This window comes from Boleophthalmus pectinirostris, unplaced genomic scaffold (assembly GCF_026225935.1).
Source record: "Boleophthalmus pectinirostris isolate CB_2022bp ecotype Guang Dong unplaced genomic scaffold, ASM2622593v1 HiC_scaffold_3, whole genome shotgun sequence".
In the NCBI taxonomy this organism is placed as follows: Eukaryota; Metazoa; Chordata; class Actinopteri; order Gobiiformes; family Gobiidae; genus Boleophthalmus; species Boleophthalmus pectinirostris.
The window spans coordinates 40,043,461-40,068,142 of record NW_026571299.1 but is presented as its reverse complement, the minus strand read 5'-3'; the positions used below and the strand labels follow the sequence as shown (position 1 = coordinate 40,068,142).

The 24,682-nt window shown below is 40.1% G+C and overlaps 3 protein-coding genes across 4 annotated transcripts; 2 read left to right on the top strand and 1 right to left on the bottom strand.

Annotated features, from left to right (window-relative positions):
* Nucleotides 1-141: 141 nt before the first annotated feature.
* LOC110171163 (bone morphogenetic protein 7-like) lies at nt 142-5,891 on the bottom strand. Its single transcript, XM_020936850.2, has 7 exons — nt 5,498-5,891; nt 3,155-3,344; nt 2,030-2,178; nt 1,064-1,264; nt 791-864; nt 582-692; nt 142-472 (listed from the first exon to the last, which is right to left on the bottom strand). Exons 1-7 carry the CDS (start codon nt 5,889-5,891, stop codon nt 323-325), a joined length of 1,269 nt encoding a protein of 422 aa, XP_020792509.1. The 3' UTR covers nt 142-322.
* Nucleotides 5,892-7,399: 1,508 nt separating this feature from the next.
* Nucleotides 7,400-12,957, top strand: rae1 (ribonucleic acid export 1). Of its 2 annotated transcripts, XM_055160395.1 has the most exons (13): nt 7,449-7,533; nt 7,882-7,998; nt 8,176-8,280; nt 8,446-8,538; nt 8,645-8,731; nt 8,808-8,894; nt 8,968-9,039; nt 9,777-9,884; nt 10,200-10,306; nt 10,418-10,493; nt 10,566-10,760; nt 11,830-11,915; nt 12,580-12,957. In XM_055160395.1, coding segments are annotated over exons 2-13 (1,107 nt in total). In that variant the 5' UTR covers nt 7,449-7,533; nt 7,882-7,908; the 3' UTR covers nt 12,581-12,957. The 2 variants fall into 2 exon arrangements, with proteins under 2 accessions (XP_020792530.1, XP_055016370.1); XM_020936871.2 differs by lacking the exon at nt 12,580-12,957 and having other exon boundaries at nt 7,400-7,533; nt 11,830-11,919.
* A 1,026-nt stretch (nt 12,958-13,983) lies between these two features.
* Nucleotides 13,984-23,950, top strand: LOC110171168 (RNA-binding protein 38-like). The gene is made up of 4 exons (XM_020936857.2): nt 13,984-14,427; nt 16,660-16,783; nt 17,447-17,501; nt 22,600-23,950. The coding sequence occupies exons 1-4, from the start codon at nt 14,215-14,217 to the stop codon at nt 22,943-22,945; spliced, it is 738 nt and encodes a 245-aa protein (XP_020792516.1). The 5' UTR covers nt 13,984-14,214; the 3' UTR covers nt 22,946-23,950.
* The last annotated feature ends 732 nt before the right edge of the window (nt 23,951-24,682 follow it).

Genomic DNA, 24,682 nt, shown 5'->3' with positions numbered 1-24,682 from the left:
ACACCCAAAAAATAATGTTTGGAAAAAATATGCAAAATATAATTAGAAAAAGTAGTTTTATTAAACATGTCTATGTTCAGCCCACATGGCTGAACAGACCCCTGTACAGTTACAGTAATATACTGTATATTTGCTCTGTCGCTCTATTCCCACACATTATCATTTAGTGCATGGATTATCATTTTTTTATAGAAGTCTTTAGTCTTTTTAATGTACATATTCATGAGAAAAGAACAGTGTTTCTCTGGCCTCAAACTAAAACCTGCTAGATAAAAACTAGTTCTTCGCTTTGCTCATGTCTTGCAATGAATCTTTACTGGGGTCAGTGGCAGCCACACGCCCGAACCACCATGTTGCGATACTTCTTGAGGATGACATTTGAGCTGTCGTCAAAGTAGAGCACTGAGATGCCGTGCAGTTGGGTGGGTGCACAGCAAGGCTTGGGTACAGTCCCAGGGTTTATGAAGTGTACCTAGGGTTAGACAATTAAAACCTTAAATTAGTATGGCTTAATTGTAGTTCCTGTGTTAAATTGATGAACAGAGGAAAAAGATGATATTCCTATGATTCTGATGACTTACCAAAGTTTGTACAATAGCGTGATTTGTAGCATTCATGTAGGAGTTGAGAGGGAACGCGCATTCCCCATCACAGTAATATGCTGCATAGCCCTCTGGAGCAATGATCCAATCCTGACCCACACAAATAATTTGATAAGAAATTTGATTAGATAATTTGATTAGAAGTAAAGAAATTATCAATTAAAAATTGCGTCCTAAAAATCCCGTACCTGCCATCCCAGATCTCGGAAGCTGACATACAACTCATGTTTCTGACATCCATTTTTAGAGAAGCCAAGTGTTTCTGAAACAAGAACATTTTAACAACACTGTCACAATGCACACGAGGCAAGGTACATGTGAACAATGACTATTCAGTTTAGTTTCATTTAGTCACTCATGTGAGTCAGAAACCTCTGGAAATGAACTCACATTATTGTGACTACTCTTTTATGGATCATTGTTTCTTGAACATTTGAAGGTAAACTATTCTCAAAACTCACCTGTTGCGGCCTCCACTGCCTTCAGAGCGTCCTGGACTGTCCTCTGTGCTTTGTTGCGGTGAGAGTGGCGCCCCCTGTGGGCTGACCTGACATTTCGCAGGCGCACTTCGTTGGCTTTGAAGAATGCAACCATGAAGGGCTGTTTGTCCTGGGACCCACCACCAGTCACCAGCCCTGCCCGCCCCGGGCTTCTTCTGTGGCCTGCATCAGAACAGAGTGTGGCGTGAGACAGGAATCTCCACTGACCACAGGGGCCTTACAACAAACAAGTCTGGAGCATATTTTCATCCTTCCTAATATGACCGCAGTCACCACTATTGAAAATTAGAGCGAGAAAAACCTCTTGACCCATTCAAAGAACATGTGTGTTTTTTATTGTTGCTGCATTCATTTGTTATTTTATGGCCTGGAGACCTTGTAATGAAGGAAAAATATGTAAACTGACATGAATGAAAAAAATCATACCATATGAGTAGACTTTTCTGTACACATAAATGTACTAAAATGTGTGTATCCATTTATCAATAAAGGTATCAATCCTAACAACTAGACTCCACAGGATACGTATAATGAGTTGCTGGGATTCAGAAACACTTTTAATTTTTTTTGCTGTCTGTTAAGACAACTGTACAACAACTCACCCTTATGTAATAGATAATCCTATGTCATGTCAATCACAACCACCTCTTGTATTGTAGCTGAGATATATTTGGTATTACTACAGTTCTATATTTTTATTTTTACTTGCACATATACATTTAAATAATTATGCCTTATTTGATACCAATCTCTTGCTATTTTTGCTACTTAAATTGAATTTATTATTCCCATTTATATCTATACTCTTTGTTATTATAATATACTGTATTATGTGAGCTACTTTGCCCAAATAATTCCCCTTGTGAATCAATAGTTTGTCTATGTCTAAGTCATTTGTATTAGTACTTCACAATTGCCCCTACTGACCGTGGCTGTCCTCCAAGACCAGGTGAAGTCCCAGGTTGTGTTCAGGATTGAGTAGCCACAGGTTACTGGAGGCTGTTAGGTCAAAAACCATCCATCCATCTTCATTGGCCCATATCTCTCTCTGCTCCAGCAGCAATAGCTCTCTCTGGCTGTGGAAAATGAGAATTACAACAATTATCACAACCAACACTCACACTGAACTAGCAAAGTTTTAAATAACTCAGGAGATTCATGTCAGCTACAAGTGGTCACCTGACACCCCACTTTCTGCTCCCCCCTTTGTCAAAACATAAAAAATATTTAACCATTTTGAAGCAATTATTTTCATTCTTGCAAAATGAAAGGTATAAAAACATATGAATGTGTGTGGCATGTTTGGGAAGTGTCATGTGACTTAAAATATAGTTTAATAAACAATCCAAAATAATATGTCCATTATCTGTGTGGTCCCATAATGGCAACACTGTGGTCATGAGGGAAGTTTGTCTTTTATTTAGTTTTAAATTCATGAAATTTTAGTATCTGGGCCATTTAGCAGTGTTTGAATATGTCTTAAAAGTATGAAAGGCTGTTACTGTCCTGTCTATGAATGATAATAGACCATTTTTTACACCCTGCTCTCCATTTAAAATACTGTGAATAGCCATCGGTACTTAGCATTAAACTGGTTGAAGCATTGAACTAGTAATGTGCAATTAATCTTTATGGATTATTGCAGTATGTCATTAAGCATGCCATGATTCATAATCGCAGATGACATTTTCTGTTTTTGAAAGAAATGTTCAAAGATCCACAAATGTTGAGCCTTATTTTTATTTGTTGCAGATTGGCTCCACACAAACTGTAACAAAAGCCCTTAAAGTCATTTCACCTGACAGCTATCACGTTTTAGGGGTTGAATAATGATGCTACTTTTTGAAGCAGTTGTGAAAAAAATATTTCAGCTTATTTTGTTGTTTTGCCAAGGTATTGTGTACCCCACCCCAGGCCAAAAGATTCTGCTTCTCTAGCTGCGATAATATTTAGGCCGATATAAAATTATACCAGCGCAGTGTGTTAAGGATCTATATATGATAGTGTACAACTATGACCTTTCATGTGAAGTGGTGAGAATGTAATATGCACCTGTTTGTTAACTTGGGCAGGACTTGGTAGATGCTAACAATGAAAGTTTCATTTTCATGTTGTTCATGAATAAAATCCTTATAGACTCGGAATTCTGCAGCGGTGATGGCTTCTCCCTCTGGAATTCGGGACAAGTCAAATTTGAACTCTCTCTGAAGCTGCTGCTGGTAGTGACGATCGTTGTGTTCTACTGCAATGAGAAACAAAGTGGACACTTGATTAGATCTCATCATGATGATGGCAAAGACAAATGTTTAGTAATTAGTTATGTTTGTTCACCCCAAAGTTTGCAGTGAGTACAATCAGATGTTGCCTTCATGATCTGTGCCACAACTCGGAAGCAATGTGGCCAAGAAAAGAGAAAACTTTGATTGAACTAAACATTACTTAAGCATATTCGGGCGTACGTTCATGCCAGTGTGGGAGAGAGGAAACCCGCTCCTGGCTCCGTTTGGTTCCCTGTTTAAATTACACACATGTGCTGACCACAAGAAAAGGCCTGTTAAGGCACAGGCCGGAAAACCACAGCAGCCAGTGTACTTTTATAAACAGACTCATAGAACATATAGACGATCTCACAAATGCATGTGTGACTTAACTATAGTGGTGCCACCCACACCTCTGTAATCACTTTGCCAGGATCATTGCTTCAGGGCATTGACAGTAAAGTGAAGCAGCAGTTGCAATACACTCACTACCGAAATTGGCTATCAGAGCTATAAAAGTATCAAGATACTGTGGTCTAAATTTGTATCTTCTTTACATGTTATTGGTCAAATCCTAAAATGTATATGCATAATTGCTTAATAGCATGAGCTAGGCAAAGATAAATGATTTGCTGTGGAGCAAACCTGTCAATATATCCAACCTGCTTTATTTACATGTGGTACACGGGATTATACAAACCTACTTTGGGACTTTCAGGGATCATAATTTGGGATAAAAAATAACGCTGAATGAGAAAAGAGGAAAGACGAAAAGAAATTCTGCCAAAGTGTGCCAATTAAAAAATAGAACCACCTCTGGTCTAACATTTTAAGAGAACTTCCTACGATTTTGAGTTCACCCTTGAATGATTATTTCTCTGCTGGCACCCACAATGACATCACCATGACATCACCTTTCACCCTTTCTGACAGCTTACTATTGTTTTATATACAGTCACTTTCCAGCACCCACTCTGGAGTAAGTCTTCTAAAAACATCTCCAAACCAAAAACACACTATCGTTAGGAGTTCCACATTCTGAACCTTGCCAGTCATTTGTTTGACCGCAATTAAAGCCGGGAATGGAACCAGGAGTGTTTTTATGAACACTATAATTGCTTGTAAGGACTCGGCTTGTTTATGTTAGGGACCATTAGCTGCACTGATCAGACCTCAGATATGCAAACTTCCCTGTGGGAGGCGTTTCAACACTTCACATTGCTCCTGAGACAACCAGGCCACACAACCAGCATCCGCTATGCTGAAGTGGAACAGGAGGGTGGCATCACTCTACTACTCACATGAAAAAGTTTCACTAGAAATTAATTATGCTTTAATTATTAAAATCTTTAAGATACAACATGTTGTAGTCTGTTTTTAACCAGAGAAGATGGAAAATGTATAACATAACAAAAAGCCTGAATACACCAAATTTCAAAATACAGCATAGCTGTAGTTGCTATGCATCTGCACACAAGGAACATTTTGGTTAAGTGTTATCTAAATAAATAGTATCATCAATAGTCAAATATGCCCTTGATTAGAGAAACACGTGGGCAAATTTACTGATGTATTGTCAACAGGCTGATTAAAGGGAAAGTGAGGGAACCACCAGGGATGAGCACTGCAAGCAGTTGATCACAGATAAGATTGCTGATGGGATTACACAAGGACAAAAATTCTATCAACCATCTCTTTATTCTTAGAAAGCAGTACCAATAGAATAGCTTATTTTAAAAAGTTTAATCAAAACTTTACACATAGATTTGCTATTTGCTGTAGGCCTCAGCTATACCTATATGTTTCCCTTATGTATGTTCAAAACAGAAAGTTTTATGGCAATGACTCAAATAATTTGATTAATGTAAACAGTCTGGGAAAAGAAAAATCACACCATTATTCATAACCAAACCAGATCATCATATGGCCTCCAGTTATTATAATTTTGCCTGATAAAGTTTTGTTTTTGAATTGATAAAGTACAAAAATACCTTGATTGATTCATTTTAATCTAAGATTTTTTTTTTTTTTTCTTTTTAGAAATAATGACCTCAAATATGCTTTACAAAACGTTGTTTCACTGTTTTTACGGTTTCTGTCACCAAATGTTTGCACATCACACAGACATTGAACTCACCCGTATTGACAAAACTCATAACTGTGTCTGCCTCATCCAGAAAGTGGCTATCTTGTAGAGAGAGCGCTGGGGGAGCCAGGGTCGCTGCAGGTTTATTGTAATCGAGTCTGGTCGCGTGGAGGTCCGTGGAGATGGTATTATAGAGATCCAACATGAACATGGGCGCTGCGTTTTGTTTGGTGTGGACAAGGGGTCGAGGGCGGTGAGGTAAACCCAGGATGGAAAGGATCTCCCGCTGGATCTCTCGGCGCTCCTGGCTCCGTAGCCTCCTCTGGATGAAGCTGGAGTGCACTTCGTTGTCCAATGAAAAGTTGGAGAAACCTACATAGGAGGAAGACGCACAGTGGAGCCAAGAGAAGACGCAGAGGGCCACGGCATAAGCGTTTGACACCATTTCGGCACCAACTTTACGCACGGACCTAAGTTGTTTAAGTTTTTGCCTTGTAGCGCGTGTTCTATAACAACATTACCTACATAAAATACACTACTCGAAAATGACCCGTGTACGTTTCCTCAGAGCGCGGTACTGGATGCCTGCTGTTATCGTCGCTCCACTGAACGGCTGCATTTTTATTGAGGGTTTTGACAGAGGATGGGGGTGGGAGGGGCGCAAGGACAGGTCCAGGCTGAGTCAATTAAACGGATCAGTGTCCAATCATGAGGAGGGGACTTTGTGTTGATAATGTGAGAACTGGGTGTGGAATAAGTGTTTGTTTTGCATATGTGTCCCGCTCTGGTCGCCGTGCCCACCTAAAGTTGCAGTAAAAAATGTAGACTATAGAAAAGGCTTTCACGTATTAACTCATTTAGAAATACAGTACGTTAGTTTATGTCATGTTTAACTCTTACAATCAATGCCAAATATACTCTAGTTCGCTCTCGCTCCCACCCCATCTTTCTTAGCAGCCAGTTTAAACTGGAATAAAACACAGTGTTAAATGTTCAGCGGCTGGACAACATTACTGAAATGCAATTATAAGGACTGATTCAGAACTCCCTCCAGTATTGAAGATGATGTAGCATTGGACGGACGGCTTAATTCAGAGGGTGTGTTTTTGCATTTTTTGCCATCACCACTAAAATACAAGAGATATGATCACGCTATTCAGTGCACTTATGTGCATTTGACCATGTGCACACTTTACAATCATCTTATACGCTTAGGCAAAAATGATTACAACAGGCCTGAAGAAATATGAAATTTGGAATTTATCACCTGAAATTCAAGAGACACATTTATGACCATTCACGTAGACCTACTATTGATCGCTACACTTAGCAAAACCTGCAAGGAACCCGAGTTGCTTTTACCTGCCCATTGTATGTGCTGACTAAAACCTTATTTATCTATTTGTCTACAGCATTACTAACTGTGCATGCCTATTATGCATGCCCCACAATGATCAACAGAATTTATTGTGGCAGGCCAGGGCATCCCATTCAAACACCATTCAAAACCTGAAGCTTCACCACTATTTTAATTTCAAATTAGACACGGAGATAGGGGAATGCATGACAAAAGACACGAAGTAGCCTATTGTTTGTGTAGCAGACCTGTTACAAGCATTGACTGTATATGCTAAACTGAGTAATTTACCATATACACTTTACTGATAAATCCCTCACTGCCTTGAGCCTGGTTTTCCGATCGATCCACTGACCCAAAAAGAGATTACATCCTCACAAATGAAAGAAAGCTCCAGTTAGAAGTACACCATCACCTGTTCTACATATTTCACCAACTGCTTTCACATGACATTAACCTAAAACACGCATAACATTAAAATCAACATCAACGCGCCCTATTTTCGTGAAAGAGAAGAGTGTTTAATTTGCTTATGAAGCTCTTCAAGAAATAGAAAGAAAAGACGTTCACTCTCTTTCCTGCACTGCCCCCAGTGGCGAGTTTTGAACTCTACTGCCTACGTCATCCATCTGCGACACCTCGAAGAACAAGCGCCACATTTTGCTTCGTCAAAACATTTTCTGGGCATTTTTAAGCATATTTTATATTTCCTCATGGTTTTGATTTAGTGGTATGTATTTGTTGAAGAGGATTATGTTTATTTGTTTATGTACATATTGTTTAGCAATTGTACCGTTTACTGAGAGGCTATCACTGACATATTTAGCATTAGCTGAAATGTTATTTCACACTAAAGCCGCCAAATGAGCACTGGCTATGGTGTACTTGGGGCCTTTGTCATATTTTCGCATATATGTTTTTGTTTTTTAAATAGTTGATTATGAGTAGGAATATTTTAAATTCAGTTAAGATTTAGCTTAAGTTCCTTTCTAAGCTGAATTAGCATCAACGGCTGTAAACTAAAATATTCATGTAAATCGATATGTTCATATTTCGTGATGACTTACTTGCTTTACAGGCACGCGTGAGGAACTGTTGATGCACCATGAGTTTATTTGGGACAAACACCGGCTTTGGAACCGGGGGGACAGGGGTCTTTGGCAGCACAACGACAGACAGTCACAACCCTATGAAGGTAGTACCATCGGTCGGTTTAATTTGTTATAAAACTGCTAATGTATCACTAAAGTTTCTCCTTCAGTTATCAAAATAAAAGCATGGTACAATGGAACGTTATCTTACTACTTTTACTTTTTACTTTTATGTACTTGTAATTGCTTTTCCAAGCATGTATTTTTAAACTTTGTTACAGGATGTAGAAGTGTCTTCTCCTCCTGATGACAGCATCAGTTGCCTGGCCTTTAGTCCTCCTACTTTGCCTGGGAACTTCCTTATTGGAGGATCTTGGGCTAATGATGTGAGTCTTTTAGTCCTCTTATACAATTGTAGAATATTTGTCTTGCTGGATTAAAATACATATGCCAATCAAACTTTTACAAAAGAAATTCTTAATCATATCAAATGCTTGAGAATGAGAAAGCTTAATACTTTTTATCTGATTAAAAAAAATAAAAATTCTCAGGTCCGCTGCTGGGAGGTACAGGACAATGGCCAAACAGTCCCTAAAGCCCAACAGATGCACACAGGACCTGTGCTGGATGCCTGTTGGAGTGATGTGAGTATTGTAGTGTAGTAACTGTGCTGCTTATACCTGTTGATAAATTATACTATTAATAATAATATGCTTTCTTTTTTTTCTGTTTTGTTTTTGTTGAATGAAGGATGGTAGTAAAGTATTTACAGCCTCATGTGATAAGACAGCCAAAATGTGGGATCTTAACAGCAATCAAGCCATGCAGATTGCACAGGTTCAGTAGGAGCATAAGACTGATCATAAGAAATAAAGAATATTTTTGTAACTTGTTACCTTTTGTGTGCTTACAGCATGATGGTCCCATCAAAGCTATTCACTGGATTAAAGCTCCCAACTATAGTTGTGTAATGACTGGCAGTTGGGACAAAACACTGAAGGTACATTTGCAGACTTTCTTCTAACATTGAACATCAATATAAAATTGACCAGCTATTATCTTTTTCTCTTCAGTTCTGGGACACACGTTCCCCCAATCCCATGATGTCATTGCAGATGCCAGAGAGATGTTACTGTGCAGATGTTGTAAGTATTTTATGTATTTGAATTCCACATTTTGGAGTAATGCAATTATTAACATATTATTTGAACTGATAAAGTATCTTCAATTATTGGCTGATATCAAGCAATACCAGAAAAGAAATTTGAACTAGATATTTCCTTAAAATCAGAACAGATTTTGTATTCTTAAAGAACTGTGGCACAGATACAATTTTAAATAAAAGTTCAAACAAAATGAGTTGTAAAAATCAACCAGTAGATCCAGTAAAAATGTGGGAATCATGGTATTATAATTTATGTTAAAGTACATACATACATAATACTGGATAAAGGGCCTTTTACTATAACAGGTCTTTAACATATAAATGTTCTACTTTAGACCAAGCTCAACATTAGCTTCTAAAGAAGACGTGGTCTTCTTGCACCTGCATGTAGACTGGGACAAGAGTTTGACAGATTTTGGGACCAAGACAATTAGAATTTAAGCACTGTCAACAAAGCAAACAGGAATTTGAATCTATAAAAAATATATTTTGGTTATTTTCCTTTTTTTTTTTTTTTCTTACATAATTCGTGATTCATCTTGCATCATATTTAAATTCTCTAGTATTGTATCTACAGTGTAAACATAATTAAATAATCATAATTGTATGATAAGGTATGTCCAAATTCTTGACTGTTAGTGTAACCACAAGTCACATGCAATCATTAAGAAACAACAAAACAAGTTTTGTTTTTAAACTGCTTTTCCTTTGCTTTAGGTGTATCCCATGGCAGTGGTGGCTACAGCTGAAAGAGGCCTCATTGTCTACCATCTGGAGAACCAGCCGTCTGAGTTTCGTCGCATTGATTCTCCTCTTAAACATCAGGTACTACTAACACACATTATTTTCTTTTAAAATTTTGATATAAAAGAATGAGAACTTTGCACATCAGTTACTTGAGATGGGTGCGTTGGAGGACAGAGAGCAGCCCAAATTTTGAACTGATGACATTGAAATTAAAAGAAATTATAATTTATGTTTGTGAACGATGTGTTAATGCAAGACAACTATACACCCACAATGTAACAGGACCTACCAAAGCTATTGCCTTCACACAGCACTGATTTTCCCTGAGTTTTAAAAGAACACTTGCCTGGAAAATGGTTGAAATGAAATACCAGTGGCTGTGTTTCCTTCTAGCATCGCTGTGTGGCCATTTTTAAAGACAAGCAGAACAAGCCAACAGGATTTGCTCTAGGAAGTATTGAAGGAAGAGTGGCCATTCACTACATTAACCCTCCAAACCCGTAAGCTTTAAATTTCTTATTGAATATCAATGTTTTCTGTGTTTACAAAGTTACCAAAAATATTTTATTTGAAATGCGCAGCATAATATTATTTTGTATTTTCTCTTTTAGAGCTAAAGACAACTTTACTTTCAAGTGCCATCGGTCCAATGGGACCAATACAACCACTCCACAAGATATTTACGCTGTATGTTTTCTCAAAATGGATGTGATATGTTTGTATCCACAGCATCTTGTACATATTAATTTGCTTGTGCAGGTTAATGCCATCTCCTTCCACCCTGTGCACGGCACTCTGGCCACTGTGGGTTCAGATGGACGCTTCAGTTTCTGGGACAAAGACGCTCGCACAAAGTTGAAGACATCAGAGCAGCTTGACCAGCCCATCACTGCATGCTGCTTTAACCACAATGGGAACATCTTTGCATATGCCTCCAGTTATGACTGGTCCAAGGTACAGGATTCAAATATATTAATTGCCGTTTAAGATGTGCTTTATATTCGGGAAATTAATAGTTGTTAGCCATACAAGTGCCACAGAGAATGAGAAATTTGTACATAAAAAAACAGGATTAAACACAGCACAGAATCTTATTTCTAAATGCTAGCTAATGCTACATTTAAGGCGACAGTGATTAGAGCAATCATTCACCACCCCAAATGTTGCAGAATCGAGTTCCACTCTTAAGTTCTTCACCAAAGTAGACACGGGTGCACCCCCACGTTTCACATTCGGGTTATTGGTGATGGTAGGAAATGCCGATGGTGCACACTGGCAGCCTGGCGTCCGTCACCGGTACTCTAGCCCGGGCAGCTGTAGATACAGAAATACCTTAGAGTGTAAACAGAATGAATAATGACTACAGTCTAGAGCTTTCTACAGGATTTTAAGAGCCATTGGAGCTAATTCATTACAAGTCTAAGGCATCATTATTATTATTATCTTTAGTAGTAGTAATCGTAGTCGTAGTAACAATAAAATTATTAAACAATAAAACTGTTATAGGTTTTTAAACAAGCTACAATCTATCCTAATGTAAAAAGATAGAGTTGTTTTGTATCAGTCACGTACATTTCAGTCATTTCTGTTCTAAATCATCACATTGTAATCCATAAGGCCCCAGATACCCTTCACCAGTACTAAAATTAGCCTCACTTTAGCAGTTAAGCATTAATACTGCAAGCTGCCATTGTTTATGACTTGATACAAATGGCTTCTATTATCACTGTGCAAGTATACACACATTTCAGGACACCAAAGCCCTGGAGGCCACATTATTCTAAGTTATACTACAGGGAATTTCAAGGCTAACTTGAACAAGTAAGCCTGCCTGTTTAACACGTAATATTGGACCTTTTAAGATCAGATTGGAAAGAATTCATATAAGCAACAAAAACTTCTTTTTTTCATTCTTAGAATAGTACACCTGAGAGAAAAAGAAAGCTTGTGCCTGAATGTGACTTCTTTATTAATAATCTTTTAAACCTCTACACCCTGTTCTAATGGCACCTAATTGTTCTAGGGCCATGAGTACTACAACCCTCAAAAGAAGAACTATATCTTCTTAAGGAATGCTGCTGAGGAGTTGAAACCTCGAAACAAGAAATGGTGAGAGAAGGGCAGCCACACTTCCTAAACCTGGAGACAGAGGTCACTGGAAGAGGCTGCCCTACTTCCTCAAAGTCCTGAGACTCATGCTGAGCCTCATGTGGTGCTCCTGGCACACATGTGGCAAGACAGAATAGTGACTTGAATCAGATTTTAGCGCTGCTATTTAGGTTAGTCGTTTTGCTGTGAATGCTACACTAGGGTGGAATTGATACAATTTAGTTTAGTTTTTGGGTGTGAAACTGCAGAATGTGCCTCTGACTGACTTAAGTACACAATTATGTCAGTAGGCACTTTAATCATTGCAATAGATTTATACAGACGTATAATGATCTTGCCTTAATAAACATTGGTGTGATTTTATTTTTGAAATGTTGTTCATACCTTTTAAAAAGAACATTTTACATTGTTTTATTTATTTATTTATTTCATAATATTTATGGAAATTCTAGATTAAAACTTGTAAAGCAAGCTATAAACAATTACCATCTTACAATATTATTTATTTCTTCTAATGGCAAATAGGCTATAATTTATAATAGTGACAATATACTTGTGCTTAGATTTTTTTTTCCTTTTTTTTTTCTTCTGTGCACATATGATTTGAAATAAATCTAAAATGTAAAAACAATTCTTGTGACTGACTGCTTGCTCCTGTCTTTAGATTCGTCGTGCCAAGTCACATCTCTTGTGAAGAATTGCGGAAGACCTGCTGCTTTATTGTTTGTATACGCCCCAGACACACTCCTTCCATTCAGCAAATGCACGGACCAATGCTGGGGTGCTGGGTACAGTGCATGGACCAATCAAAGGGCGCTACCCTGCTTGGTGTTGATAACAGATGTGTAACAGTTTGTCTCTGGTCATCACAAAAGGGGGAGATACTGTTGCTCATGTCAATGTTTCTGCATTATATTTTGTGGTCATCTTATTTTTTACTGTTATCCAAAGACTTTTCTTATCATAGGCTGTTTATGATTTAGCTCTTAAATGGATCTGGATGTCAAATAAATAAGTGCATTCACTGTAAGCCCAAAAAGTATGTTGAACAAGTTTGATTGAGTTTTTGTTTTGTTTTTTTTACTGGCCAGCAGGTGGAGCTCTACGAATTATGTATAAAGCGTAGGAAACGCCGGGCAATGCCGTTTAAGGGGTCAAATAAGATCAAAGCTGAATTCTCTTCCTGGGTTGGCATATATTGGACAAAAAAGGTGGGAACTGAGAATTCATCAGCAGGATATGAATGAGGTGCAGAGGGCCGCTACAAAGGCTTCATGTGTGAAAAGTGAAGCAGTTCATGAAGAAGACGTGTGAATTAAATGCCTTTTATTGAGGTCATTAGAGTGTCACCTCACCGTTAAACTCGTCCCTGATACTTGGTAATGAGAGACCAGGCATTGGGGGTTAAGATGCAGTAACTAATAACGTTTGTATCACTTCAAGATTCTTATTTTGAAATGGAACATAGGCCTTTATGTGTTCACATGCAAGTCCACTTGCCAGAAAGTACCCATATTTGTGGGGAAATACCTCTGCTTTCCATAGTGCTTAAACTTAGAGCAAACTGTCTTTCAGGCATTTTAAAGGCACTGACTTTTGATACTGGTCCATTCATTTCCAGGGTACCCACAAATGAGTCATAATACTATAGAGCTAATTGAAATCATGCTTGTTGGTTTTAACTAAATTGTTTATTTAAATTGGCTCAACTTATGGTTTGTGTTCACTCAAACAATGGCCTGTCCGGACCATAGACTGTCCTGGACCTATGAATAGTGAAATGTACAGGTCAATAAGCTGTTGCTTATATTAAGGTAATCTAATCTTCAAACCCATACAATGGTCATCATTAATATAGTACAAAGGCCTGTGTGGCAGTGTCGGGCTCTTTACCCTTCATCATAGTCTCCTTTGTGCTTGGACTAAACTAAAGGACAAAAGCAGGTGCAGTTGGACATGGACAGTGTGACTGAGGAGGGCGGGGCCAGAGGCTGTGGCGGTGTCCGGATTGGTCAAGAGTTTTGTGTGGGCGGGGCCACAGCTCCAGCAGATAAAACATCCCCGGCACATTTCAGCGTGACAACAGCGAACAAGCGGCCGGGGGGTTATCGTGTAATCCAAAGACTTCTAAACTCCGTAGTAGACACGGGTGTGAGCTGCACTCCATAATCTTACGGCACAAGGTGAAACAAAGCTGCCGTACAGGTCCTTTCTGATGTTGGGACGTTATTGACGTTATCGCGCACTTGTTTGAGTGTTTGTGCGGCGCGTGTGCTGTGGTGTTGTGAACGGCGGACCAATGCTTCTGCATCAGTACATGAACGGAGCCCTGGAAGTCATGCCTCCCACACCGCTCCACAAAGACACGCGTTTGACCAAAATCTTCGTCGGTGGACTGCCGTACCACACGAACGACGCTTCCCTCAGAAAATACTTCGAAGCATTTGGAGAGATTGACGAGGCGGTCGTTATAACCGACAGACAGACGGGCAAATCGAGAGGATATGGATTTGTAAGTAAAGTTGGCCTCCTTTTTTAGTTTGCTGTGTCATCATGTGTCTAATTCTGTCAGCGCCAAAATGAACAACCCCTAAGCGTGTCTGAAAACCCTCGAGTTTTCTTTTGTGGTCTTCTCCTTGTACATGTACACCTATTGTTCAACAAGATGCCTATGGTTACCCACTGGGGCATGTTAATTCATTGTAGAGCATCCCAGGTCCCCCTTTTTCGCCTGACTGACTGCTTTTTTGTTTAATCTAATGGGGATGAAGGATCTCACGAGTTGATGGGTAACTAAGACGATTATATTTCCACATATGTCCCATGCCCCCCTTTTTAACCCCTCTATCGCCCCTGGCTTATAGCTCGTCCGGATAAGTGCCTGCGTGCTTGCTTTATATGGTTACTTTGTAGGAGTTGGGAGGGTGACCTTGTACACTCTGCTCTCCATTGTCAAGGACTGCAGAAGTTGTTTGTATGAAGTGCAAGATTTACAAGAACTTGGCTGGTTTGAAAGAAATTCCCACCAACAATGAGTCTTTATGAACTTCCTTTGATATCAACGCGGAAAATATTCAACAAATTATGACAGCATTTACTTCTATTGTGGTAGTTTTTGGAAATGTTTGGTTGCCGTTTTTTATTTGTGCAGTGACCCTTGCTTATCCACACTACAGCTGGATTACTACAACCTGTCCCTAACCTCCAGATGCTCGATCATTGCCCGTAATGGGAGATAAAGACCTATTTCATTCACACAAAGAACAGAAGGAACTACAGAAATGCAAATATTTACCAGAAGTTTGGAAAGGCAGTCACAATGTCCTGTCAAACCAAAGAAGGAATGGAAAATGTGCATGTTTTCTCGTAACAGCAAGACTTTAAGGCAATTGCCTGTTGACACATAAACTCTATAACGCTCGGTTAGTGTTACAGGTTTAACAGGCTCGCACTGCTCTGTGGGTGATGCCATGGGGTGAACACAAGCCTCCATGTGGTAACCTGCTGAAGTCAAAGAAACAGCAGAGGTGCTTTTTAAAAATGTACTTCAGAGATGGATTAGCAACCCCCCACCCCCCACAGCAGTGCACCTCTCTGAGTAAACACGAGCTCACAGGCCAGCACTGTCAAGAAGACTGTTTTTGAATGTTCTCTTTGAAGGGACACAATGTAACTTTTCTGGTGAAGGGAGGGAACAGCATCTCCATGGAGTTGTTTTATGTACAATTTTTCACAGTATGGCATTAAACATTTTCTACCAGGAAAAAAAAATGCAAAGTATTTTAAGTAGTCTTGTATCATATTCACAGGTGTAAAGATGTTTTTAATGAAAGTTTAAGTGGGATGATCAATGATGACATTTTCTGGCATCAGTTAATGTGAAAATTGTGGCGTTAACCCTGGGGACAGGGTCAGTTGTTATAATTGGTGTTCAATTGTTTACATTAATCAGGATCAAAAGTGTCATTTGTTAGATAATCACATTCTTTTTTTGAGTTCAACATTCAACATTTCTAGTTTTTCTGAATAAGATGGATATGGCATAAACCTGCTCCTGACTTTACACTCCTTGGTCATTGTCAGTTGCTGCTGTACTGCAGGAGTAACTTACAGAGGTGACTCTGACTCTGAACCCTCTGAGTTGGCAGAACCAGACAAAACAGACTAAACAGTCTAATGCCAGGAGGGAGAGAGGAGGGGTGTTGTGATGGCAATCCCCTTAATATTTACTCCTAATTGGATAAGCTCTTCTCAGATCCATATTTCAGCAACTTTGCCCAGTGGCAGCCTGTCCTTCATTTTGGAAATCTCATTATGTTGTTTGGCTTTTTAATCATTGCATCAACAGAAATAGAGACTGTAATATTTTGTGATTATTCACATGAACGTAGGATCTTAATTTGTGATGCTGATGCTGGAAAAATAGCTGGGTCAGATATTGGTCCAAATATCGAGCCACCAAATATTCTTGTTGGATATATAAATTGATCTAATAAGACTATTTATTAAGTAACAACTACATAAGTATACATATCTCTGAAACAACTACAGAATATATAATACATTTTCTGCATATTTTATTGTAAATGTTTTTAGTCTCTGCACTGGCATCGGTTGGTATCAGGTATCAACAGATACTTTGTGTCTATGGTATCGAAATTGATATTAGAACTGAAAAAGCTGGATCACTGCATCCCTAATCTTAATTATTATTAATTAACCAATTCTTTGTCTGGGTGTGAAGGTGACAATGACAGAAAGTGCAGCAGCGGAAAGAGCCTGTAAAGACCCAAACCCAATCATCGATGGAAGGAAAGCCAATGTGAACCTGGCCTACCTGGGAGCCAAACCTCGCAGCATGCAGCCCGGTAAGAGCTTGGCCCAAATTCTTAAAGTTTTCTAAATGATAAGTAGACCTAACTATGGTGTTTAATCAGTGTTGGCAGCTTACAATTTTATCAAATGTCAATGAATCTTAAATGTGTCACTGTACCAATGAAACTGTTTTTGTTTTATTTTTTAATATGAACTTAAATAGATATATAGATGATATTCTTCAGAAAGACCCTAATCAGACAACTTGTAATAGCTATTCCCTTTTGAATCAATCTGTTAGTTTCTGCAGATTTACAATAGTTGACAATGTTCCATTAACTTGTCATGTATTTATTGTTTTGGTTAATTTAAGTCTACATACATTAAATTAATTATGGAATAATGCCCATAGAATATATTCAGTATGCATAACATTTACAATCAAATCAAAAAATGAAATGAGTCTATGACAGGGTGTAGGCTGAAGCTAAACCTTATTATACCAACCCCTCTTGACATTGTGTAAAAGGATATTGTGGTCCCCATGTCCACAGTTGTACAGTCAGTGTGTGTGTGTTGGTGTGCGTGTTCAGCCTCCTCAAACTGTTGTTGGACTCCACACAGACTTGGCCTGTTTTCTGTTGCCCTTCTGTGCATTGTTCTGTGGTCCGCCTCTGTACATGCAAATGTCTGACAGACTGCCTCCTGTCTTCCAGGCTTATCCATCGGAGTGCAGCCCCTTCACCCCGCTCTCATCCAGAGGCCGTACGGGTAAGTGAGCTCCACCAGTGCTACACCTCCTCCTTTTTCTCCCTCTTTCTTTTCCCTGATGCCATGAGGACAAGCGTTTTCTCTGACAAACAGGGCCTTTGGACAGTACATGTCAGTTTCTGTGCCTGTGTGCAACTCCAGCACTACTCCATTAGCATATTTGAGCCGGTAGGGCCTGGAGATGGTTCACATATCTATGGTAATGGGAAGGATTCCAGGGGTGAAAGTCAGACTCACTTGTTAGCTTCTGTCAGGCACGCTCGCCTCATGCACCTGCCCCAACCGCTCTGTCACTGAGCAGCCTTCGTCCAAACGACTGTGTTGTGGAAACCAATACTGCAGCGTCTTGTAGTCACGGACCACTGACAGTAAAGTGTATTTAAGTGTGCTAAAGACTCCTCTACAGGTCTCACATGCCCCCCTGCTGCTACAATAAACGGCTTTTCACATTTGATACAGTCAGTGCCAGACCCATTTAAGGACAAGTCCAGACAGCAATCGCTTTGGCCCGTAAATTATTACACTACTTCTCCATGTTATAAAGCAGTTACTTGGATCCAAGCAGAAATTATTAGCCAAACATTTAATTTTGTCCTCTGTAGCAGTCACAAAATGTTTACTCTCTGTCGACTTGTCTTTGGGAATAGTCTTTTTGTCAATTATTAATAGAAATGATCACAGGACAATTTTGGGAAATCCCAGAACCGCCCAAACGAGAGCTGTGGTGATAAGAGAGTTACTAAACCTTAAAGCTGGATACACCAGTGTACAGTAAAAGAGTAAGACTCTCTTATGTGCGAGGATGGTTCAATGGGGACATGTCCATTCGTGTTCCAGTCACTGAATAGTCCCCCGGTGTCTGTGCTGGGTCTGTAGTGTCAGTGAGCGGCTGGCAGTAGAGCTCCTTTGAGATGTGGAATACAGTGGTGCTTTGAGCATGTGTCTGACAGGTGTGGGCTCATATTACCGCCTTTTACACCCTCTTAATCTCCCATGACCCACACCCCAGAGACACAGGCCTGCCCACGCACACAGCACCTGTCGGCTGGACTCGAGAGGCGGGTGACAGGCGCAGACCTCCCTGAGACGTACAAGTAGCATTTCTTTGTGCCTCTGACAGAGCCCTTGATAACATATGGCTCGAGTACACGAGAGGACGTGACAGAGCTGCAGCAGGCGGACTGGTCCAAGCACATGTGTCCGCACACTGCACATGTGGGCTCTGATTCATTTGGGAGACTTTTTTGAATAGTATTAATAATGGACATAAATCTATTTTATTGGACATTTTCTATTGACAAATGAGGTGGATCATGAGAGAAAGGGCCATTATTGTTCCAATTATCTTTGTTTATCTTGCATTTTTATTGACACAGCTATTGAGCATGGTCCTCATAAATTATGCCATGTTTCTGCTCTTATTTTATTACTTTTTATAAAGAGTTCTAGTTTTCTTTTTTAATGATGTAATAATTTGTTCTTTAGACATTTTCTTTAGACTTGCTTTACCTGATTTTGTCCTATTGGAGGACTGTCACTATAGGACATGGAGACAGAAAGCTGACACCTTTGAGGAGGAGTGGGGGGTTGAAAGCAGATTTGGGGGGAGGCGGATCTGGGGGGACTAATGCTTAATGAGGCAGGGGTGCTCCCTAGGAAACACACCTACAGGTGTCAAACAAACACCTTTTTTCTTTCTTGCGTTCAAAGATGGCTCCAAACAAAGGGATAAACGGCTCATACAAGTTTTTAGGTGTGACTCTCGTCCTTCTGTTTCACACCAGTGGAGTCACCAGATGAAGGCCATTTTGTCACCACTTTGGAACATGTAACACCTGGGAGTCGTATCTGTGGGCTGGTGTCATTAGTTCTTTTTAGATCCACATAGTGGAGTGTTAAGTGTTTCTAATGCACAGTGGCATCCTGTCATCCTGCACAGACGGTCAGCACAAAAGCAGCTGACCGCTGGCTTCACCCGTCATCCACTTTTCTCTCAGACTGGCATTTTGCATCTCCGGGACTTAGATATGGGGACTCTGGTCCAAATGACAGTTTGACATTGCCCTTTTACTGTAAAGGGCATAAAAAAGACAACTGTGATTTTAAAGGTATTCAAATAATTGTCCAAAGTGACAGAGTATTTAACAAAAATTCACATGTCATATCTTCTTACATAATCCCAGAACTGTACCATCTGATCTGTTAATGCCATCCAGTGTTGTGTATACACTACAGTGACTGAGATGGAGTAGTTTGTTGTTTCCAGAAAACATATCACCTAAATGTAATGGCAACAATTATAATTATTTTTTATTAGATTTATTCATTAATTTATTTATTTTTTTGTATTATTCACTGGCTTCCATTTTCTATTGCACTTACTCTAAACTTGACTATTTGATCTGAATAGTGCACAGTGAACTGCCCAAGGCTAAAGTGTAGAGTAGGCCATCTCATTATACACATTGTGAGTGAAGGCGCATATGCCCAGCAGCATCAATGTATGTCCATCTCTGAAGGCTGGCGTCACACTGAATGCCTCTTTGTATGGGCTCAATGGCACAGTCAGGGCACAGTGTAGATGGGATCCGTGCGTGGGGGGTTGACTTCATTTTGCCTATGTCTCCACTGCCACTGTAACCTCCTGTAGTGTTTAGGCCACTGACTCCTTCCTCTTTCAATCGTCCAGATCCCTGTGTGAAACAGTCCCTTTTTGTATCATTAGTGAAACAGTGATACGAGTTGGAAATTTTTTTTATTTTTATTTTTTCAAATTAATTATCAGTTAGAGAGAAAACAAAACATATATTTTTTTCACCACTGTAACAAAGTATGAAGATGGAATACTGTCCTGGAAACTGAAATCACTATAGATGGTTAAGAACGTAATCATTGTTCTAAACCTTAATTTTTGGCCCTGCTTTACCAATTCCTCCATAATTCCTCATTTCAAATCTACAAACATGTCATTCCGATTTGGCTGCTGCCCCTGTCTGCTTGAGTGACAGTAGGTGTAGTTTTGCTGATGGTAATCCCAGCTCTTATCCTGTGTTTGCAAAGATGACCTCCCAGTGGCTCCAGTGAGGTCCTGAAGACACTCTAGCCTCCTCCTCTTCCTCCTCCTCCTCTTGTCCAGCAGCAGTGTCCAGGTGCAGAGGGCTTGAGAGTGCCGTGAGGTGCAGTGGTGTGCTGTGGCAGACTGGAGTGCCTCTCTATCTCTCCCTTGTTTGTGGTGTGAAGAGGCTGTGCTGATTGCAGTCCTGACTCTTTCTCCCTTTTGTGGCATGGTTTGGGGTTTGCAGTGGTAACCGGTGTGTGTTGGAGAAGGCAGGGGGAGGGAGGGAGGGGGGGTGATGGACCAGGCCGGGCAGGGGGGAGCGAGGCGTGTGGGGTCGGGGGGCATTGGAAAAGGTGGGCTGTGTGTGATGACAAGCCTTTTCCATGCATGCTTTTGCTGTGCTGCTGACTCACGGGTAGGACTGGGTGATATGGCAAAACAATCCACACTAATCAAAAAGCTCTTGCAGTATTCTGGTGTTCAATACTTACAAATGTTAAAAGCCAGCTTCCACTCTTTTCTGTCTGCGGAGGGAGAATGCATCACAGGGACATACACAGATTGCTAACTTTGATTGCTTCTAAACATGGATCCCCTCGAAAATGGGCTATCCAAAATAAACAAATTATCATGATCAATATTATTCACAATCAGTATGACATCGATAAAGCTGAAAATTTGAGTAGAACTTGTTTTTATTATTGCAGTCATTGTATCTGGCTGCTATTGTGTTATTACTAAATGTTGTTGCTTGTCTCTATTAAATAATTAAAATTGTATAATAAATGCAAGATGGATAAGTTTAATGCCATACTGTCAAAAAGTTCTAGGCAAAGCAATAACAAGCAGGTGGTGTACTTCCCACCAGAAAAGTTACATGGTGCACCTTTAAATACCCTTAACAAAAGTGTAAATGATATTCATGATCCCATTGTGTATATATCACCCAATCTTACTCAGCCGCCTCTTTTCACTGATATGATTTTCTTATGAACTTTCAGTTAATTTACATAAAGTCCAGTTTAGAGAAAAGCTGTATCAGTGCTAAGAGCTGCACTATGGTCAGTGACGTGAAGTTTGGATTTAAGTTGTGTATGTGTGTGTGTGTGTGTGTGTGTGTTTTTTTTTTTCCATGTATTTCTTTACAAACTGCTTGCTCAGGCAGTACAACAATGGTGTCAAACGTAGCTGTGTAATTATAAATACAGGAGCAAAAACCTGAACATAAAATTGAATTGTATGAATCTTTTTGTAGAGCGTGACCAGCCTGAACATGTTACAATCAGACAGTCTAAAGCAGACAGCCACACTTCAGTAAAAATAGCCTCCAAAAGCAGAGACAAAGCAGTCCCCAGACTCGGTCGTTCTAATCAGCTCCATGTGACCCGCGAGACCCGCCGCCCAGCCCTGATGAGCTCCCAGGCCACCACTCTGACCTCCTGCGGCTAACAACTGCTCCAGTGATAGTCCGCCGCACAGTTCCTTTTTTAACAGAGCGAACTGTGAGATTGTGTGTGTTTGAGAAAGCCAGTGAAGAGCAGCAGCTGTTAAAATACGGGATGTCTGCGTTTGAAAACCTGCCAGTAACGGCTGACACTATCACCCCCCTCCTCCCCCTCTCTTTCTACCCGCACCCCGTCGTTTATCCCAGGAGGCCCTACCTAACAGGTTGGGTGGGTTTGCCTAACCGACATACGGGCTGAGTCACCTTGGTCATACATTTGCCTTCAGTTCAGTTGTTTTATTTCTCTAGTTAGGTTCTAAAGTATGAATGCTGCAGAAAATGTTTACATTGAAACAAGATATCGGTAGCAAAGCACTGAAGTTGTTAGGGGCACGTTTTATATTGAGTTAAAAGTGAAGAGTCCCATATGTCATTACTAGCAGTGTTAGTGTGTCATGTAGTTTAGAGGAACATGTGCGGACTGTGTACATTCAGAGTGTCTGCACTCTGGGCCTTAGGGAGCTCTATGTAAACAATAGAATACAGAGGCATTGGATGTGCCCCCTTTGTAACCTTCTGTTTGCTCTGTCGCTCAGGTTGGCTCCACCGTACATCTATCCTCAGACCTTTGTGCAGCCCAGCCTGGTGCTGCCCACTCAGATCTCCACCTCCGTCAGCACCAGCCCTTACCTGGACTACAGCGCGGCATACTCCCAGTATGCCCAGGCTGCCTTCGAGCAGCAGTACCCCTACGCTGCCTCTCCTGCTGCTGGTTACCTAGGTTACAGCTATGCCACCAGCCCCACAGCCACAGCCGCTGGTCCAGCGGCTGCCACCACGGCTCCGCCCACCGTCCACCCCAACCTGCCCTCGGCCAGCGGCCCCGCCACAGCCTTCTTATACGCTCCCCAGCAGCACATCCAGCCGGACCGGATGCAGTGATGCTCTGTGGTTGTCACGGATTCAGGGAAAAATACAAACAGTTGGACTTTTGCACTAGATCCAAATGGGCCATGTGCTCATGGCTTCAAGGGCAGAGAGTTACGAGGACTGTTCCAGGTTCAATTTGGGAAGCTTTTTACATAGAGTATGTCACTGCTTCAAAGTGCTTCCAAAGGCTGACTTCACTCTTTTATCATTATTATATTATTAATAATTATTTTTGTCGTTTCTTCTTATTGTATCTGTCATTGTCTAAGTGTATGCTATCCTTGTTTCGCTCAATCAGAGGACATGTTTTGGACATGACCAACCTGGAGTCAGTGCTGCTTCAGGACTGACTGTTGGCTCTCAGTGCCCCCAGCACACAGTGTGACCGGAGCTGTGGCACATGCACTCTGAAAAGTCTGTGTTTTTTTTGACTGAGGTCCAAGAAAAGCTGATTTTCATCAAAGTAAAGAAGCCTTAAGACAACTGTTTTTTAGCCATAGACAACTGTTTTATTAAACACCCCAAGGCGAAGCAAAAATATGGATGATATGTGGATAATCAGTCTATGGCCAACAAAAAGCAGGAATGTGGTGCCCACGATGGAAGAGCTGGCACTATAGTATAGTTCACTTCCTTATACTTTATACTTGTCCTTCAAAGATTGTCTTTCTTTTTTCTTTTTTATTTCAAAGGGACATTCATGTACAGCATTTTCAAATTACTTCATTTATACAGAACATTTACAATATTTATATGTAGGTATTTATAAGAGGTACTAAGTTAAAGTAGTTTTATGGTAACTGTGACTCGTTGTGGCACTGATGTCGACTTTCTGCAGATTCACTGTTGTTGAATTCATTGTTCAGTCAAAATGCCATTAGCTCTGATGTACAGCAACTACACTAGTTGCTTATTTGTGGATGGTTGCATCAGAAATCGTAGATATTTTCAATAAATTGCCTTTTACAGTTTCTACAAAAAGCAATAAAAATTAATAAAATACAAATTTTTACTTAACTGTACTTGTCATTTATTGTTGCAGCATTGTAAATATACAAAAAAAAACTAGTCCTATAAATGGGCAAGTATGAATTAACCTGATTGATTCACCTGAAGTATTTTACCATTCTTTTTTTTAGTATGAACTCAAATGTGTAGTCCATAAACTTCACTCATCAGTATTTTCAAAATATTGATTCTAGGATTAGTAGTAGTAATAGTAGTAGTTTATATTTGGGTTATATTTAGTGAATAAATGCAGCCAAAACATGCATTTGCTGTTTGCGGGCTTGACAGCATGTCACTGAACTAGAAATCTGCTGACAATGTACTGATGCAATATCTCAAAACATGTCATAGATCCACTTTTACAAAACCTTTGGAAATCACATGCTCCAGCTGTGACAAGAACATCGTTATCCAAACACACACCTTACATGTAGGTCAAAACCTCTTTCATTGTTCAAATTCCAACACTAGTTATCAGCGTTGTCAGTAGAGTGAACTGCACCGTCACTGTTTTCAAAACAACATTAAACGACTGTTGTTGGGACTACACTGAAAGGAGAGTGTGTTTCTTATCACACCCTGGAGATCCTGTGTGGTGGGGGTAAGCAGAAGGGGAACAGGAGGCCCAGACTTTATCAAACCACAACACCATTGCCACCTGCCACTGCCACTGCCGCTGCGTGACTACTGCGAACATTATATTCACTCATATTCACTGTTTGTTGGCCTTTTTGAGGTCAT